The sequence below is a fragment of the Balaenoptera musculus genome, chromosome 11, assembly GCF_009873245.2.
Source record: "Balaenoptera musculus isolate JJ_BM4_2016_0621 chromosome 11, mBalMus1.pri.v3, whole genome shotgun sequence".
Classification (NCBI taxonomy): domain Eukaryota; kingdom Metazoa; phylum Chordata; class Mammalia; order Artiodactyla; family Balaenopteridae; genus Balaenoptera; species Balaenoptera musculus.
Window position 1 is genome coordinate 96,573,283 of NC_045795.1, and position 19,922 is coordinate 96,593,204.

Genomic DNA, 19,922 nt, shown 5'->3' on the forward strand with positions numbered 1-19,922 from the left:
GTTTGTTTACAATATACACTGTGCTACAGCAGCTTTCTCAAACTTCTTGGCTCAGGACCCCTTCACATTCTTAAAAACTGAGGGCTCCAAGTAGCTCTGTTTACCAATATTTTACCATAATCAGAAATTAAAACAGAAAAAAAGTAAAATACAGTAAAAAGATATCACATTAACACTTTCACGGAAGTAACTATATTTTCGGCAAAGGATGGCACATTACAAAGCATGTAATCTCATACAATAACCTATCCTTTAAGATACTTCAGTAGGTTTTTCTCATAGTTTTTTGGAGTTGATTCTCCCTATGCATCAGACAACTCTGAAATATTCATCACCTTATTTCATAACAGAATGTATTCATGTTTATGTTTAGGTGAAAAGAAAGAAAACTACAAGATTTTATAATAACAACTGCATAATACTGAGGTTTGCTGGGATTTTGGAGGTGTAACCTGAAGAGTGAATTAATTTTTAAAGACAACAGATATTCATACCCTAAACCTACCACCTTAGGAAATTATGAAAAATTCAAGAATATACAGCACCATTCAATTAACATCAGTGATGATGTCATCCAACACATATCATGTAGCCTCTACGTACTTGTGAGAATGAGTTGAAAAGGTAAGTTATGTCTTAGTACGGAAAGCCCCCTACATAATGAACGAGTTCAGTTCCAAGAGGGCATTCGTAAGTGCAATTTGTTCATAAGTCCAACAAAGTTAGCCTAGGTACCCAATCGGCTATATAGTACTGTACTATAATAGGTTTATATAAAAAACAAACACAAAATATAAAACATTTTTAATCTTACAGTACAGTACCTTAAAAAGTACAGTAGTACAGTACAACAGCTGGCATACAAGGGCTGGCATCGAGTGAACAGGCAAGAGTTACTGACTGGAGGAGGGAGAGGAGGTGGGAGATGGTAGAACTGAAGGATCGTCAGCAGTAGGAGACGGAGGTCAAAGCTGCAGTTTCACTCACACCTGACATTGATGGCACAGGTTCTGGTTCCTTGCTGGATTCAATTCTATCTACCCTCTTGAAAAAACAATCCAGTGATGTCTGGGCAGTAGCTCTTTTTTTCTCATCGTAGATGACACGGTAGCACTGGATTGCATCCTGAACAGCTGCTGCAACCTTCATGTACTGTTCTACATTCAGATCCTGCGCCTCAAAAACTAACAGTGCCTCTTCGAAGAAAGAAAATCCCCTTGCCATTTCCTGTATCGTGAACCTCTTCGGTTACTTCTTCCGCCTCTTGTCTCTCTTCGTCCTTTCTCTGGGCCTCCAATTCCATTGGTCTTCGTTAGTAAGCTCCTCGTGTTGCACAGCAAGGAGTTCAATGAAGTCGTCCTCTTGCAGATCGAGCTCCAGCTTCTCTCTGAGGGTCACTAAGTTGCTAAAAACCTCTTTGGACTCCTTATCCCGGGCAGCTACCATGTGGGCACTCGCTGCCTCACCACTTACTTTTACGTTGTGAAGGCTGGCTCTAGCCTTGAACTGATGAAACCAGCCATGGCTGGCATTAAAAGATGCACCGTCTGGTTCTTCGCCATGTTTCTTCTTCAAGTCTTCATAAAGGCTTTTAGCTTTTCTTGCATCAGCATTAAGCTGAGGGGGACTCGATGCTGATGCTGATCCTGAATCCACACAGAGAAGTTTCTCCATCTCCATCACTCTTCCCGCTTCTTCAACATTACTGTCGCCATCATCGGCACAGCAGACTTCACCTGTTCCATGATCTTGTCCTTGTTCTTTAGAATCATGCTGATGGTTGAACGATTCATGTTATAAGAATGAGCAACGTCTACCATCTTTTCGCCTCACTCCACCCTCTCAATTTTCACTTTTGTTTCCATCATTATCACCTGGGGCTTCTGAGCAGTACCAGCTACAGCGCTTTTGGACATGCTGGGCTTGAAATAAAGATACTATACTACTGTACTCTATAAAGTACAAAAAAGCACAACCACTTGTAGAGGATGCAGGCACATGACAATGTACGCCAGACACGTGAACTAACTTACACGACTGGACGTGCAAACACATGTTCGCATCTTTGAAAGTCCGCAACTTGAAGGTTAGTATGTAGGGGACTTACTGTATTATGAGAACAGTTTTGACCTTGAAGACCTCTGTATGCTTACACAGTAGGGATATAGCCATAAACAAGCAATGTCATGCCCTCAAGGAGCAACCTAAAAAAATAGGGAAAAAAACCCCAATTACTAATTACAATTGTGAGAAATGCTATGACAGTATTCAGGTGGGGTACCCAATACAGTGGAGTTAAGGCATCAAGGAAGGCTTCCTTCAGAAGTGATGTGTTGAGACCATTTTCAGTGACCATTTGGTCAGTCCGACTCTTGTAACTTCCTTTCCATTTTGACTGCCATCACTGTATACCAGACCGCATCACTTCCCGTTTGGACTACTGTAAAAGAATCTCCTAAGCGGTCTCTCTGCCTTCAACCCTACAACCCATCCTATATCTGTAGCCAGATTAAATTTCCTAAAAGACTGTTTCCACCAGAGAAACACAGTACCCTAAATTGGTAAGGAATACTGACTAAGCAAGTCAGATCAGTCTCAATCCCCAGCCCTTAATTAGTTGCTATGTCTATAGGAAAGTTGTTCAACCTCACAGCTTCAGTTTCCTACTCTGTAAGATGAGGTTTTATGTAGCAGAACCATACTAAATACACTGGCAGAGTCTGGCATACTATCTGGTACACAACTGGCACTCAATATTATTAGTTCATTTCTTCTAACCTGTGTTTCCATTAGCTTTGCCCATAGTATGCACTAGTAAGTTGCCACTACTTATTATACCAAAAAGTCTGGGATGAGATTTTAACCAAAGGTCAGTAAAAAGAAGAAAGTCTATAAAGAATGTTGACTGAATTGACTAGAATCCATATGCTAGAGGTGGGGTTCGTTAGCTGGTAAAATAACCAATTCTATAAATGTGATCTGAAAATGTGTTACTGTTGTCAGCAGGAAGAGCGAATCATAAACGTGTTTTTTAAAAACCCATAAAACTAGAACACAAAGGGTGACTAAGTACCAGTACAAAGCAAAGGTCCAGGAAAAAAGCTAGAAAGTAGGATTATTGAGTGTAACCATGACTTTCAGATATAATCAGAGAGGCAGAAAATAATCTCTCTAGTCACCAGGAAGGTATACACCATGATACCAGGAATAAGTCATCAAGTTCAAGTCTGGCCTAGATAAAATAAACCTAAATATTTTATACCATTCTATTAACAGTTCTCTAATAACCCAGTTTCTCACCCACTCCATCAAGACTCCATGGGGAGTCATGGATAAGAAGAAAAGTCTTCTGGAGAAATACGTCCTCCAATATAAAGTAGTACGCTACTTGGTAACTAAATCAAGAATTCTCAGCCTGCAAAGTAAAGTACCAGACTTCTGGATATGTGACCTAACAATGTGCTCTACAATTAAGATGGGCTTGAAACAAACTAGTCTTACCCTTGTGATGTTGATCCGTATCATATTCTGGATTAACAGTTGCAAACCATAATTATACCAAACCTCTTCCGTGCATAAAAAATGAGAGAAACATTATGTAGTTCAAATTTTGTAAATCTTAAAAAAAAAAAAAAAAGATTATAAAATCCCTTACAAAACCTTCAACTCTCTCATGCAAGTACAAGTTTTCACTCTACTTAATTTCTGTCCTAGGACTGTAAGAAATAATATGGCTCTACTTCAGAGGGAGGTAAGTAGCTGGTTTGTTTAAAAATTGTAATAAAGCCTAAGGAAGTCAAGCACAGGAAGAGGATAAGTGCAAGGGTTTGCACAGGAAACCCAAGGAAGAGCTGAATGGCAGACAAATGTATTCAGAGACCATGAGGCATCAGTTTCCTTTATGAATAGAATATTAGGTGACTTGGGTTAAGTATGATCCTAAAGTTTCTCCATAAAAGGAGCATTGCTTCTGTGGATTTAAACTATACTTGAAAACAATTTCACATATAAATCAATAAATCAACATTTATTGAGTACCCAGCTCTGTGTTCAGGCACCAGGGAATCAAGAACAAATCCGTATCATTGAGGAATGCATTTAGTGGGAAAACAGACAAAAAAGGGAACTTTCTTGGTAAAAAAGTAAAAAAAAAGATTACTTGGAATAGTTTAACATTCCTTTTAAAAACAAAGCAGTCTGACCTATAAGTTTCCCAAACTATTAATATAACTCTTTTTTTTGCCTTTCAAAATGTTTCCCCATTTATTCAGTTTTTCTGGAGGAAAAAATTACCAAGTAAAGGGGACATACAGTTTCCCTGAAGTTGTAATCATTTTTGTAAGATAGGCATACTGTAGCTCCTCGGGGCTGTATTTGCAGTGTGATTTCTGGACTACCAACATCAGAAGCATATAAAAGACACAGAATTCTAGTGACCCCCACCAGTCTTAACTGAATTCAGAATCTCTGGGTGTGGGACTGGGAATCTGCATTAAATAGCAAGCCAATTATGTGCACTTCTCATATTTTAAGGGGAAATCTTAAGAAGTTTTAAGTTAAAAAACTTATCTTTTAAATATAAAAAATTGGGGGCTGGGCTTCCCTGGTGGCGCAGTGGTTGAGAATCTGCCTGCCAATGCAGGGGACACGGGTTCGCGCCCTGGTCTGGGAGGATCCCACATGCCGCGGAGCAACTGGGCCCGTGAGCCACAATTGCTGAGCCTGCGCGTCTGGAGCCTGTGCTCCGCAACAAGAGAGGCCGCGATGGTGAGAGGCCCGCGCACCGCGATGAAGAGTGGCCCCCGCTTGCCACAACTGGAGAAAGCCCTCGCACAGAGGCGAAGACCCAACACAGCCAAAAATAAATAAATAAATAAATAAAATATTAAAAATATATATATATAAAATTGAAATTTACAAGATGCTATCTATATTAGCATATAAACCAAAAAGCATTTTGGTGTTAAAACATATCTATTAATTTATACTTCATCAGAATGAAAACTTACTTTGTGATGATTTCCTGTAACTTAAGATACGATACTTAGGGCCTCCTCTGATGAAGGTTTTCCAAAATTAAAAACTTTGTAGAACTGAAATTCAGGGCTAGTTTCACTAACATCAGATATAGTCCTATTCCTCATTAAACTTCTGTCACCGTTATGATTTAATGAAATCCCACTTTCCTAAAATCCCTTATGCATTCTTGAAACTCAAATGAATCAAGAGTTGCTTTCTCAACACACCATTGTCCAAGGCAGGTTTATCTTTAGTAATGGTTTGCTGGATTCAGCTGTCAGCTAAAGTATACAAATAAGTATTAAAACCAACCAACCAACCAACTTGGTGGGCGGGGAGGGGGGTGGCTCACACCTAAATGGGCCAGAAAGGTTCAACTTTTATTTCCTTACTGCTCAGTATGAAGACAAAATTATCAATGTCCATATTAAGTATTCTGCAATCTACAACACAAGTTTGTGGCTATAGCCACACCTCCACAGTGGTAATTTAAACTTAAATTACATAAAATTAAAAATTGACTTCCTTAGTCATAAGAGCCACATTTCCAGGGCTCAATAGTAATGTGTGGTTAGTGGCCACCATATTGGACAGCACAACTATGGGGTATTTCCATCACTGCAGAAGGTTCTAGTGGACAGTGCTCATCTAGAGCACTAGCAAGCACACAAAGAAGTGTTTGAGAGACCAATCTATCAAACCTTATGAAGACATCTTTTATTTAGGGTTGGCGAGCCATCAAGGAATATACTAGGAGCTTAGGTACAAGACTCAACAAGAGCCTGTGCCCTCAAGAAGCTCCGAATAGTTAAGAGAATTTAAACAAGCAACAACAACAACCTGAGAAGTGCTATGATTCAACCCGCTATGGGACCAAGAAAAAGCAACACTAACTTTTTTATAGGCGAGTCTGGCTTAAAGGATGGCAGATCACAGAAGGCAAGATGATATTTGAGTTTTAACAGTCTTTACTGGAAGGGTAAGGATTATCAAGGGTAGCATTCCAGGAGGAACCACCCTACAAAGAGGTCTGATAATCTCACTGTGATTTGCGTAAACAGCAATCAATTCAGTGACTTGAGAAGTAATGTTTTTGTGTATATGCGGAAAACTGTGGCAAAGGAAAAAGCTGTTAAGGTGAGATCAGTCCATTGAGGAACCTCGCATATCACATTTGCATCGATGGAATTCATCCTGTCAGTAGTTAGGGAGCCAATAAAGGAGTTGGATCAGCTTTTTTCATGCTCTATCTTTATGTTGGGACAACTGTCCTGGACACACAAAAGTTGTATCAGCAGATACCGGAGATGGAGACACTAGTTCAGAGGCTACTAGCATTATGGCAACTGAGCTCAGTTACTGATGAGAACAGCACTGGAGATGGACTGAAAGGTATTCAAAGGACATAAAAGAGAGATGTTGCTAAACCTCACGTCCAATTCTCAGGAAAGCAGTAGTCAAAATCATCTGGACTGAGAAGAGGGTCAGGAGTAGAATCCCAGCTGAGGGAAAAGGAAAAAATGAAAATTAAGGTGAAGATTCAAGAATATCCGTAAGGGAGGAATAAACGCATTGCTGGGCAACCGTGAGGCCTATGCTCAAGTTGGGTAGCCGTGTGGTTTCATGACTTACCGGGCTACCAAAAACAGGAGAGAAGGAAGCCAATGGTATGTCTGGGACTAAATGAGCAAGTAAAACAAATAGAAAATGGGCTGAAAGCATGAGGGAGAGTTGTTAAAATGACTGACCCTGGGGATGCAAGGGTGGGGACTAAAATTTTAAGATTAAGATTTAAATCTAAGATGCTGTATTTTGGTGGTGTAGCAAGGGCCTCAAATGGGTAAAGTTTAAAACTCAGGAGATCATGCCTTTAATCTATCTCCCTTAATCTCCAGGAAAAATGCGACAAAAATATCTTAAGAAGTAATAACACGCAGTCTCGCTGCATAAAATCAGCCCCAGGTGTTGCCTGGAGTCCATTTCCCCCCTCCACCCCTATTATAATTACTTTGCGACACAAACTCAAGTCTGTGGGTAGAGAAACTGGACTCGTCCTCATAATCTTACACCTGCTCAGTCCCCTGCAGGACAACGCCCAGGAATCAGGTTAAGCCTGGGCAAAAGAATCCCGCCCATAATCGAGAAGGAGCGACTCGACATGGAGGCGATGACGAGATCGCGGGGGAGGGAGGGATTTTTCTAGGCCCAGGGCGGTCCTTAGGAGACCGGAGGCAGCCGAGAACTCCCATAAAGGTATTGCGGCACTCCCCTCCCCCTGCCGAGCAGGGTGCGGCCTTCTCTCCGCCCCCTCCTCTGCAGCTCCTTCTGGATTGCGGCTCGCGCCGATTTTTGGAGAACGTGCGCCTCCCACCCACAAACCAGCAGAAGGACCCCCGCTCCTTCCTCCACCCCCACGGGTCCGGGAGCACGTCTGGCTAGTCTCGTCCTTCAGGCGGCGGGCGCCCAGGGCGGAGCCGCAGTCGCCGCCACCCAGAAGCCTCGGCCCGGCAGCCCGCCCCCGCCTCCAGCGCGCGCTTCCTGCCACGTTGCGCAGGGGCGCGGGGCCAGACACTGCGGCGCTGGGCCTTGGGGAGGACCGTACCAACGACCGCCTCCCCGCCGACCCGCGCAGTGGTTTCGCTCATTTGGGACCCGAGCCAATAACAAGGGGCCGTTGCCGGGGCTTCAGCAGCCAATCAGATGCCGAAGCCAAGCAGGCGGCGGGTAAACCGACTCCCCCAAAGGAAGGGGAGGGTGGCAGGACGTCCGCACGGAGCCACTTTCACTGACCCTCTCCTCCCCCCCGCGGGAGGCCGACCGCGCCCGCCAGTCCAGCTCTCTCCGCACCCCACCTACCTACCCCCCAGGGAGCAATGCGAGAGTCTCTAGGCGGCTGCGCACTCCCGAGGCTGTAACTGACAGGCGCTTTGCTCCAACCAAAACACGCCATTTGTGTTTTCACACACGGCGGGAGGAGCGGCAACCAATCAGTGACAGAAGAGCCGGAAGCGCCCCTCCCTCTGAGGGAGCAAAGGCTCCGTCCGGATTCGAGCCTTTTCCGCTCCCTTCTCCCTCCCCCTCCGGTTGCCGCAGGGCGGGCCGCACTCTCGCCTGCCTCTAACCACCTCTTTCCCTTGCAGCGTAACAAACGCTATGCTCCCGACTTCCCGCGGGGGAAGGCGACCCCCAGCTACCGGCCAGACGACCTCAGCCACCCACCCACCCCAAACCGCCAGGCCACCCCCTCCCACCAGCGTTCCGCTCCCCTACCTAGCCGAGGCTCTCTGAGGAGCAGGAGCTCTAGAGCACAGCCTCTTCTCTAGGCGGCCCCGGCGGCTTCCGCTGATTGGCGGCGAGTTGGCCAATGAGTGCCGGGCGGTGGGCGGAGGGGCCAATGGCGCTGCGGGAGGGGGCGTGTCCCGGGTGCCCCTGGCGCCGGCGCTGGGAATCCCCGTGCGGTCAGTGGCGTTTCCGCTCGGGCAGCGGGCTGAGTGAGCTGCTGCCGCTGCCGCCGCCGCCGCCGCCGCCGCCGCCGCCGCCGCCGGGGGAGGGGCGGCCGCCGCCCGCCTGCGCTCAGAGACTCACGCAGCCCCAGTCCCGCCAGTCCGCCAACACTGTAGTGCCGGCCCCCCTTCCTTCCCTGGCCCTTCCCCCTCCCCGCCTTTGGCTCGCTCCGCCTTTCTGCCCCCCACCCCCACCTCACGGGCACGGGCCATTCCCGGCCAGGAAACGCCGTGGCGCCGCGTTGGGCCTAACTCGAGTCCTGCTGCCTCCCGGGAGTGCCGTGCGCCGCAGCCCGGGCCCAGGCCTGGGACAAGGTAAGGGTCCGACAGAAAAGCGAGACCTTCCTTCACGACCGGGCCCCGGGGGAGGGAAGGGTCACCTCCTCCGTCTCCCCGCGCTCGCTCTCGGGACGTGGGCCTGGCCCTCCCCAGGCTCTCAGCAGGAGGATGCTGCCCCTTCTCTTCCCGCTCGCCACCCCCCACACACCGTTGCACCCCTCTTGCCCAGGCAGAGAGGCCCCGTCGGTAATCTCGTCGACCCCGCAACCCTTTTCACGTCTTTCCTGGGTCAGGACGCCTCCCCTCCCCCCACGCCTCTTCACCCCTTTTCCTGGGAACTGCCTACTCCACGTTTACCTTTTACTTGAGGATAGGCCTCTCGCTGCCCTCCCCTCAAAATACACAGGCACACTTTCTCCCCCTCCCCAAACCGCACCCCCACCCCCGTTCGCGCGGCCTTGTGACAACTCTGATCCCTCTGGGGGCCTCGATCTCCATTCCCCCCCCCCCCAGAATGTTCCTGGACGCCTTCACTCTCGTCCTGGGTCCCCATCGCAGATGATTGCTTCGTTTCCCACAGTAAAGACGTTACCTTCGCCACCCCCAGCTCGCATTCTTGGGCTCTCGGTGGCGTTTGCCCCAGTATCTCTGAGATGGCCCTACTGAATTTGTAGGGTTTTGGCTTGGAGTTGAGCCAGATTGTGTCGTTTTGCCTGCCTTGGGCGTGGAGAGCGATCATTTGCGAACGTCTTTAAAGGCAGAAAAATGTAGCCTTTATGAATTCCCTTTCCGTCTGTGCGGAAGCCGGGGATGCGAAGTGAATGGTGGTGAGGAAGAGCCCTGGTTTTAAGTAGGTGAATCGCGTGAGAGGGAAAGTTTAACTGTCGGGAAAGCCCCTTCTCTGCTAATTTATTCTACAGAGCTCCTTTGCTTGTCTCACTTCTTAGGAATAACTGGTCTTTCCCGTGTATACTGGTGCTGGAGCCAGCTCTGCTGGTCTGGGTCAGGGGTGCGTGTATGACCTGCATTTTCTGCTTTCTCATGTTACTCGTGCACTGTGTTCACCACTAACTCATTTCTTGCCCAGACCTCTGGGTTCCGTTGGGCTTTGTCTGTACTTAGTTCATTTTTCCAGTTTTCCCCGTTCTCGTAGTACTGGAAAAATCCCTAGGTCCTCTGCTAATTTCCCTTAGCACTTGATTAAACGAGTTGTATTTAAGTAACAGATATGTGACCAAGGTCATATTAACATTTTTTTGTTGGGCAGATGTTACATAGCTATACTTTGATTAGGGAGGATTCAGCTGAGTTGAGTGTTTGAGCTTTTTAGGAGAATGTGTACCCCCTATTTGGGAAAATTTCTTGGTGATTAGTTTTTTGTGGTGTTTTTTGGTGATTAGTTTTATATCGTTAATGTTTTTACATCACTTTGAGAGAAAAATTATAAATGGTAATTTTAGGTGTATGGAATCTGAGGTAGTATTAAAGCAGAGAATATTCACATTATCAGAGGTTTCTGGGCCTCTTGGAGGACAGAGGTAATTTTTTTATTGGTTTCTACCAGTTTTCTCAGGAGGATCATTAGTTTTCTTTTGTAGCCAAAAATTTTGGCCCATTATGGGATTAGAATCTTTAAAGTTACTCAGTATGTCATTATATATAGAAAAATGATTATGTCCTTTGGTAGGACATAACACAAGCCTCTGTCTTTAGCTGCAGATTTAAATTTGACTGTAAAGAGAGTGTTTGGCAAATTGGCCTTTTAAAGTCTAAAGCTTAATCTTCCTTTCTAAATTGCTGGCTTATTAAATATATATTTGGAATTTGGTAAATGTTGATTTTCCTAATAAAAGGCCTTAGTTCAAACTAAAAGGGTGACCTTAGGATTGTTTCTTTCTAAAGGCATAATTCCAGCCCTCCTGGCATGGAACACTGGTCCTCCCCCCACCCCACCCCACCCCCCAAAAAAAAGAGTGTGTAAGGAGTGGGGGTGGGGTAAGGAGAAGGTTGTTCCTTTGGGTTGGATCACCGGGGTGAGTATACAAGGCAGCAGCAGCTGCTGGCTCTGGAGCTCTGGTTGCTACGTGAGAAGCTTGAGTAGTGCTGGCTGCTGTCTCCAGGGAAGGACAGCAGTGCAGCGTCCATTAATGCTGTTGGCTGCAGGGAGCTGCACTTAGGCGATGGCTGCTTCAGGACTAAGAAGAAACCTTGCTTTCCTGGGAATTTTCACTGCTGAGCTGGTTTGCATTTTATTGGGGGGGGACATGAGAACTAGCAATTCATAACCTTCTACCCATTTATGGATATCACCATCTGGAAACTGAATCATAGTTAAAGACTTTTCTTTTTTGTTCGGTTTTTGGTTTTTTGGCACATTTTGGTTTTTACCTGGGAATTTTTCTTGGATAGGACTGGAAGTTCCATTTGAGTTTTAATTTTTCAATACATTTACAACCAAAGTAATAAGAATTTAAGGATCTCCCTGAGAACAAGAAGGGGGAAAATATCAGTTCATTTTTCTGCAACTGACAGGTTTTCCTCCATCTCTTTAATCATTAAATCAATTTTAGTACTTTATTTGTATGTCTCCTTACTTCCGGTTAGACCATATTTATCTTATTGAGCAGGTGTTTTGCTAAACATTTTACTAAATTCGGAATCTTAAACTCTAAAAAGAACTGTCCTTTTTGGAATTATTTCTATATATAACTATCAGAAGTATTTTCTTTTTTTCTGTATTTGTGATAGACTTCTCCAGATTAGATTTTTTCTTTAGAATTTGACCTATGATATTGATTCATTATAATATTGTTGAATATAGTCATCTAAGATCACAAGGATGTATATGTTTGGCCGTGATCCATCTGAAATATGGGACAGACTAGAAGGAATATTCAGAAATCGAATATCTAGTGTACAGGATACTTGAGAAGACAGCCTCTGAGCCCCTTATGTGGTCTCTCTTCCCCCACAGCTCCCACACTTCAGGGAGATCTCTGATTAAGCAAAAAGTTTGCTGAGTATGGAAGTACTTGAAGAAGAACCACCACCCCAATATACCATCAGTTACATCCAATACTTAACAGATGCCCATGTGTTGTCTTCTTTCCCCCTACGACTCTTGCAGCCCATATATTTTTTTCCCTAAGAATTTTGATATGTTCAGTTTTGTGTAGATGTACCTAGTCATCTATAATGTGTGGTGTGACTGGCATTTGTGGCGGGAACCAAAAAGAATGGAAATGAGTTTTGTCATTCACAAAGGTTGCTTGCATTGTCTCAGTGATGTAAGCAGACTAATGAAACAGAACCTTTAATGGATAATATTTTAGGTGGTTCTAATTCTTATTACTATCACATATAAAAGATGTCTATCAGGCAAATATGGTTTCACTCATACTGGCTGTTTAATGTAGTTTAGATATAAATGTCTTTAAGTTATTATGTAACATGAAAGTTACCTTATAAAGTAATTGCTTTTAACTTGTATTTCCTGTTTGGAACCCCCTTGTGATCTTAATGTAAGATCATTTCCTTAAGAGCATAGAGGGCCTTTTCATAAGATTTATTTAACCAGTATACTTGAAATTTTAATATCTTTTGATAGTGTTTTGTGTCCAGGAACTTACATACTTCTGGGTTTATTTTGGCCTTTCTGGAGGAGAGTGGCTACTTCATTTTTTTTCCTTGGACAGGAAAATAATATAGTAGAAAATGCAGATGTGCAGACAACCACTTTTACTTTATCCTCTTCATATTCAAATAACTTAGAAACGTTAGGCCACAGTTAAGGACAGTTAATGATTGTTGGATACATCTTATCAGTGAGAAATTGGATCATGAATAAAATAAAATTTTTTTATAACTTGTGGTTCATCTCTGGTCATGTGTCAGTTTAATTTGAAACTAAAAGGCCTAGCAGTGAATTTTTTTTATAAAAACTGTTTTGGCTGTTGAAAACTAAAACTTATTGATAGGGATGTTTTGTTTAAAACAAACAAAACTTTGACTCCGCAAAATTGTAAGATTAATATATATTTAGTAATACAACTGGTAAGTTATTTGTAAAGAAAAAAAAATCCTTTCAGAGGCACTCCTTAGAAAATAGGTATAATGTACCTATGATAAACAGGAATTGATACCATTCCTTGCTGCCAAAAATTCCAAAATATGTAGTGAAATGGCATTTTTAACCTTTCCCTTGATGCAATGATTGATATCTCTTGTAAAGATTCAGGGAAGTTCACCAAAGGTTGATAGAATATCATTTCTTTAATATCTCGATACATATTTTGTTTAATTAGTTGCAGTCTTATGAAAAGTATTCTGTTGTATATTCATTCTAAATTGAGTAAAAGATACCCTGTAACTAGGTGGGGGGCGGGTGTTGGAAAGCATTACTTTAGAGAATCCTCTTATTTTGACAGAATATATTAAACCCTTAACACTTTATGAAGGGAACTATGAGAGATAATAAAGGAACAATGAAGCAGAATCTCTGTCTACTTTATATGAGCCCTCACTGAGCAAGGAATTTGTAATCCCATCCTGCCTCACTCAGTTTTTCCATCATATGGATTTTGTTTGCTGAATACCTCAGGGAGAGATGTAAGGGTCACATTAAGTATCTTTGATATAAAGACAGGGATAAGGAATTTTCTGCTTATTGGAATAATGTCTTAGTATTTTTAAAACACTAGGATTATTGGCCAGTTTTGCTTGATGTATACAACTGTTGATTTGATCTGACTGATTTCTCTTTGCTCTTTTGTCTTTCCTTGAAGTATGAGAATTATCAGAGTTTTGATGGCAAATTGAAGGAGTAAGAATCATTTCCTTAGCCATGTTAGTCATGTTATACACCTAGAGCTGAGGGTACTCCTTGGCCTATGTTATGAATCACAGAAAAAACAGTGGATGTAGGACTTTATACAGAATTTGTTTCTGTCTGGGGAATCAAGTTTTTGATGTGCTACCTAATTGAGAGAAAATGCAGAATTCCTTGCTGCGCTGTTTGAAAAATAGGTGGAAGCATGGGAGGGGCCTGAGACCTCTGCAGCAGGATTTGGTCTGAGTAGAAAAGGAAGATATTTGTTTGAAATTGCCAGCTGCTTATATCAGACTGACTCGCTTATTATGCCTCTAGTTGGCCTGTCAATATGGCCAAACAGCTAGATAAGTGCAGGGCAGGACAAAGGGCTCTTTGCACAGCAGGGAGGCAGTGTTGATGGGGGAGGGGCAGGAGGTAGGAAAGGCAGGAGGAGGAGGTTCTTTTCCCTGGGAGATTATTCAGTTTGGCATACAATTAAAGAAATCATTTGTAGTTCCTACTCGAGCATTGAATTTGTGCCAACCATATAATGTTAACCCCAAATTTAGTATGTCCCTGAATATCTGGTAGGAACGCCTCCCCTCTTCCAAGGAAAATAAAAAATTAAAGCTTTGTATAGATTAAAAGAATAAATCCCATGTTCGCCACCCTCCTAAATACAAATCACCCCTCCCCCTCAGTAGACCAATTCTGGAGCATCTGAAAGCTGAATTCTCATTAAAAAAATGGAAAAGAATATTCTATCTGAATAAAACTTTTATATTTCAATACATACATTGTCCTTATTTGGGTTGGGATTAGACCAGAGTAAGTAGAATAGTTTGTTTCCCTTTGTGAAATAGTTGCATATTGTTAGCTCCAATTTTATATCGGTATTATGGAGAGCATCCTTCAGCATTCAAGTGTTGGGTTGCCATCATGTAAAATGCTAACTAAAGAAAGGTCACTTACTGTTTCAGTCTCATCCCTACTTCCTGGAGAACCTGATATTCTCTGGAGTTTACCCAACCCCCCTTTTAAGTTAGGCACAACCTTGTTTGATACATACGTGCTCAACTCCCACTTGCAAGTGGGATGGTTGCATCTAGTTTATTAGAATTAATACGAATCACAGAGTTGGAAGCGATGTGTCATTATCTATCCCTTTAAGCAAAATCATAATGAAATATTTCAAAGTTTGTGGAGGTTTTCATTAAAATGTTAAAAGGATCAATGTCCTGAACTGTATTTGTAGTTACTTTTATTTATTTATTTAAATAATTTTATTTATTTATTTTTGGCTGCATTGGGTCTTCGTTGCTGCGCGCAGGCTTTCTCTAGTTGTGGTGAGCGGGGGCAACTCTTCATTGCAGTGCGTGGGCTTCTCTTGTTGTGGAGCACAGGCTCTAGGTGCATGGGTTTCAGTAGTTGTGGCACACGGGCTCAGTAGTTGTGGTGCACAGGCTTAGTTGCTCTGCGGCTTGTGATCTTCCCAAACCAGGGCTCGAACCCATGTCCCTTGCATTGGCAGGTGGATGCTTAACCACTGAGCCACCAGGGAAGCCCTGTAGTTAGTTTTAAAATAAATGTTGAACAATACATGTGTGCCACTTCTTTTTAAAAACCCAAAATATTAAAGGATTGCGTTCACAAATTAGATGGCAGTTATTTTGATTGCAAAAGGATTCCTGCTTTATAAAAGGTGTATGCTGTGGTTCCTTTAAATGCTTAATATATTTTAGGAGAATTTGATTTTTAGACATAATTGGTTTGAACTCAGTTTTCCAAGAGTACATCTGTTGCTTGAATTGAGATACCACCTGTATTGCAATGTTAATAAACTAGCTTTAAACTTTTCCCTTCTATCCATACTGGAGGAGATGATAAAGGAAACTGGAGTGCTAATTTTTACTTATGGGTTCAGAGCTTGTGGCTGTTAGCAAAGAAGAGATGTTTTAACTTAATAGAATAGCTAAAAAACTGCCTTTAATGCACATTGTAATAGTAAACAAACTTGACCAAGTTTTGTGTCTTTTTCCTCAGTAAAAGAAATATGTGTTACGTACTTAACATTATATTTTTATGTGCAGTGGTCTTGGCAGTAAAGATATATTTTGGCCTGAAAAGGGAAATTTGAGTGACTAATTATCACTGCCATTAGTTAGAAGTTTTTTTCATTAACATGAAGTTTAGTGGGCTGTATTTTGTATTACTGTGGAAATTAAGGGTAGTCATTTCTTCTCTTTAAAATTCATTCACACGGATTATTTCTATAGATTTGTGGGAGTAAAATAGAAGCCATCTAGTTCAAACCCTGGCCTCCATTCCAGACAGTTTTCTTTACGTGTCCTAAGACCCACATTGCTAGCACTAGGGTAAACATCCTTTGCGCATATGCTTATGCATGTACACACACTCGGGCGCACACACACTACTTCCCAAATAATTAGAAATCTCTTCATCGTGGTTCCTAGTACTCCTATTACCCTAAAAAGTTCCTGGCAAGAGTGGGGAGGGCGCACATTTTGATCCCAAAGGTTTTGATAACTGCTTTGGCTCCCCAAACAGCTAATCTCATTTTCAGTAAGACGTAGTCAGCAGTAGGCTAGAATGAAGGTGAAACGCAGCACTACCTACCTCATCTTGCCTGTGCAGCTGCTCCACGTTATTTCCTGCTATTATCATCCCGCAGTGCCTCTCCCCAGCAAGAAGGAAAATAGGACAAAGGGGGAAAATTGGATGGGCTATTAGGATTTTTATTATGATTCGATTGTTTATATATACTTAAATACAAAGCTAATTTGTCCTATTCTTAAAAGTCAGTAGTGAAAGAGGTTTTATAACTTCAGTATCTTGCATTCTCTTTCTTGATAAGCCATTTCAGTTCTTAGCCTTACAGGAAAAAAATTGTTTTTAAGCATACTTATTTTTCATTGGTTGGTCACACAATCATTATTACCACCAGATGCCACCGCATTATTAGCTTGAAAAAAGAGAGAATCTCTTCTGTAGATAATATTTGCAATTTGAACTGGGGATTACTAATTAGTGTAACTCAGATTTATGACAAAAGTAAGGTTAAAAATTAAACCTTGATGAATATTTACCCCTTTACCTTAGTGGAGGTGAAATTGTTTGAACATAGATTTTTCATTCTTCAGACTTCTTTCTTCAAGCTGCATAATTTATGTTCTTCAAGCCTTGTTTTTCCCACACCACCTCCCCAAACAAGAAATTTTATTTTTATCATTTTTCTTATTTTCTGATGCTGAAATTTTCTCCTCCGCACTCATGAAATGTGAAGACTCAAATAAAATCCAGTCATCTAATAAGGCATGTGCACTGCTGGATATAGTAAGAGGATTATTTCATAATTCTTAGAAGTTATGATCTGGTTAGAATGTTCCAGTATAGTGTTAGCATATTTAATAATGTTGACTTGTTAATTTTAATGTATATCCAGATGGATCTCATTGTTTTACATTTGCACCCATTGTTTGTCATTTTGTTTAAGGTTGTTTCTTTTCTTTTTTTGTCCCCCTGTCTCCATGGTTTTTTATTCCTGTCCTGTTATGATCTTTGGCCTGTGTTGAAAAATTCTGTTTCCTTCCACCAACCTCTGTGCATGCCACAACACATACAGTTTGTACTCTCTCACAGCTCTACGAAGGAGGATGATCTGCAGTTAATAATCAACTGTTTGGGCATTCTTGGCATCCAAGGAAGGTTTTATTTATGAGGAATGACCTGGAAGGACCTGTTGGCAATTACTCTGCCTTTATGTTACATTTTCCTTTATTAACATAGGCTGTTGAGAATTGACTTATTTTATAAGCGAAACCAGACAGGAACGGAAGAACCACAGTCAGATAGTTATTTTAAAAATAAATGTTTAATATGATAACATTTGGGATAGAGTGTAAAGGGCACTTTTTTAAAAAAACTGTATTTTAGTTCTAAAGACAAAAGAGTTTAATCTCTTAAAGTAAAACAAGGAGAAAGACTTTTGAGGGACTGTGATTGATTGCATGCCAAACGTAGCATTAGATTGTTGTATGAATACATAAATTTTTATTTTCTTGATTTCTGTGGTGCAGACTGCTATAGCCATGCAAGTTAAGTGTCTTTATGCCCACAGCCTGGAAAATATATGGTGAAATGACTTTAAGAAAACAAAAATAACGAAGAACAGGTTTGAGGAAATTGTAGAAGCAAGTCCAAATTTTTTAAGTCTGTTTTTAATTATTTGCGTTCTTACTAGACAAATTTAGTTTTACTTATGGCAATTAGAACTTTAATGTCATAGCTTAGTAATAGAAAAGAATAAAGGTAGGTTGACAGGGTATCAATCCACATTTTCGGATGAGGCTAAATTGTACCAAATTGTTGCATACTTTCATATTTAGGCTACTTTTATTGAAAAGGTTTACCCAATACTTTAAAACCTATGAAATGGCATAAAATCTTCACAGTTTAACAGGTACTCATCTCTTGGTGACATGTTATGTAAGCAATACTAAAACCAGATATTTGCTAAAAATTAAAAAATTTGGAAATTATATTAACATGTATGGAGCTCTGCAGTTACTGTAGCCATACCACTTTAGAACAAGTAGGCAATAATAATGCCAACCCCAAGGCCCTTTGGAGCCTGGGCTGGCCGACCTTTTTGCTTACACTTCCTTTACCCCTAGGCTGTTAAGATTTGAAGTATTGCTAGGAATAAGGTATCTGTTCATAAATTGAGTAGGAGTCTGACTAAGTCATGTGTGGAGGCCCATGAGAAGACGTGTATTTTTAGAAAAGCAAGGCTCTGGGTAAGTGTAACTTTCCTTTCATAGTTTATCATGCACAGTTGGTATGAAAAGGAATGGCTGGAGGTTTGCAGCATACACTGAGCAACAAGAAGAGAAGTAGGCATATCCCACTTTATGATATAACTGTGCCAAGCAAGAAAGATGAAAAGTAATTTTTGTGTGTGTAGAATACCTTAGCTTTTCTGAACTCTATTACATTAGGAATATGTTTCTATGGAAAATAGTTACCCAAAGGATTGAGTTGAATATCTTCTGTGAAAATGATTTTTAAATTTAATCTTTTATGGATAGAGTGACCATACGTCTTGGTTTCCCTGGCAGAGTCCTGGTTTATGTCTACCAGGTAGTCAGTAATAGCACCTCTTTCACTTTCAAAAATGTCCCAATTTGGGCCGTAAATTACATGCTCACCCTAATTATAGAGGGTCGTGGAACTTTTCATCACTCCATAGCAACGCAGTTTTCTTTTATAGAGCTCTTCTGATTGTCTTCTCGGCTAGGGTTTTTCTGTTGGCCTCTCTGAACCCCCATTTCCACGTGGACAGTTTAGAATGCCTTTTTCTTTTCCTTTTAGTTCGTGGTGAGGGAGGGGATAGATACAGATTTAATTTTTTGTTATGAAAAATTTCCAAATACAACAAAATAGAGGGAATGTAGAAAAATGGACTCCCTTTGGATTTTACTGAAACCATTCCATTTGGTCAAGATAAGGTCCATACATTGCACTTGGTTGATTAGTTTGTGCCTTCTAATTTATAGGTTCTCTCTTCTCTTTTTCTCATGTAATACACTAATGAAATTTATCATTGTGTTGAGTTCTTACTCTTGGATTTTGGAAAGTGTGTCTCTATGGTGTCATTTAACATATTCTCCTATTAGATGCCCCCCCCATATTTTATGTAAATTAGTGATTAGATCCATTTCAAGTATATTTTATAAAAGTACTGGATACTTCCCTTAAGACTTACATAATGTCTGCTTGTCTTTGTGATGTTAGGCAGCTGTTGAAGGCCCCAGAGTGTTTCTGTTTTTGTAGTTTCTATTGAGATTTACCATATTAGAAATTAAAACTGAGAATATTTTTAAAATATTTATTAACTAATTTTAGAATAGCAATAACAAATCCTGCTGACATAAGTAACATGACTGTTATGAAAAATAATTTTCCAGTTTTTTTAATGGCATTGTTTAATATTTTTGTAAGTCTCTTTAGTGATAGAAGGTAACTGCTTTCTCATAGTTACTTCTACGTTTAATTTGTTGTGATAAGTTGTTTTGGTTAAAGACTGAAGAAAATCTGGCCTAACACAGATGTGTAGTTAAAAAGGGAAAGCCTTCACTTATTCCCCGAAAGAATCTCAAGACCTTCAGGAGTTCTCAGACCACACTTTGAGAAGAACAGGCTTAGATCCTTATTTCCTTTATGGTTGTGGGATGGTGATATTCTATCACTACTTCATTTATTTTCTATAATACTCCCCCTCATTAATTATA

The 19,922-nt window shown here is 41.4% G+C and overlaps 2 protein-coding genes across 19 annotated transcripts in view; one reads left to right on the forward strand and one right to left on the reverse strand.

Annotated features, from left to right (window-relative positions):
- Positions 1–1,027: 1,027 nt before the first annotated feature.
- On the reverse strand, positions 1,028–10,404 carry LOC118904344. Of its 4 annotated transcripts, none has more exons than XM_036870310.1 (2): positions 9,394–10,390; positions 1,028–1,773 (listed from the first exon to the last, which is right to left on the reverse strand). In XM_036870310.1, exons 1-2 carry the CDS (start codon positions 9,538–9,540, stop codon positions 1,249–1,251), a joined length of 672 nt encoding a protein of 223 aa, XP_036726205.1. In that variant the 5' UTR covers positions 9,541–10,390; the 3' UTR covers positions 1,028–1,248. The 4 variants fall into 4 exon arrangements, 1 of the variants encoding a protein (XP_036726205.1); XR_005021965.1 differs by lacking the exon at positions 9,394–10,390 and adding an exon at positions 8,290–8,354 and having other exon boundaries at positions 1,461–1,773; XR_005021963.1 differs by lacking the exon at positions 9,394–10,390 and adding an exon at positions 2,108–4,602 and having other exon boundaries at positions 1,461–1,773.
- The window catches only part of SETD5 (SET domain containing 5), a 79,233-nt gene continuing 67,729 nt past the window's right edge, over positions 8,419–19,922 (forward strand). For 5 of the 15 annotated variants that reach the window (XM_036870277.1, XM_036870278.1, XM_036870284.1 and 2 more), the window contains exon 1: positions 8,421–8,837. The gene's annotated coding sequence lies outside the window, so the exon portion shown is untranslated. Of the gene's footprint in view, positions 8,838–19,922 lie in introns of all 15 variants that reach the window. The other 10 variants (XR_005021962.1, XM_036870281.1, XM_036870292.1 and 7 more) reach the window with 4 other exon arrangements.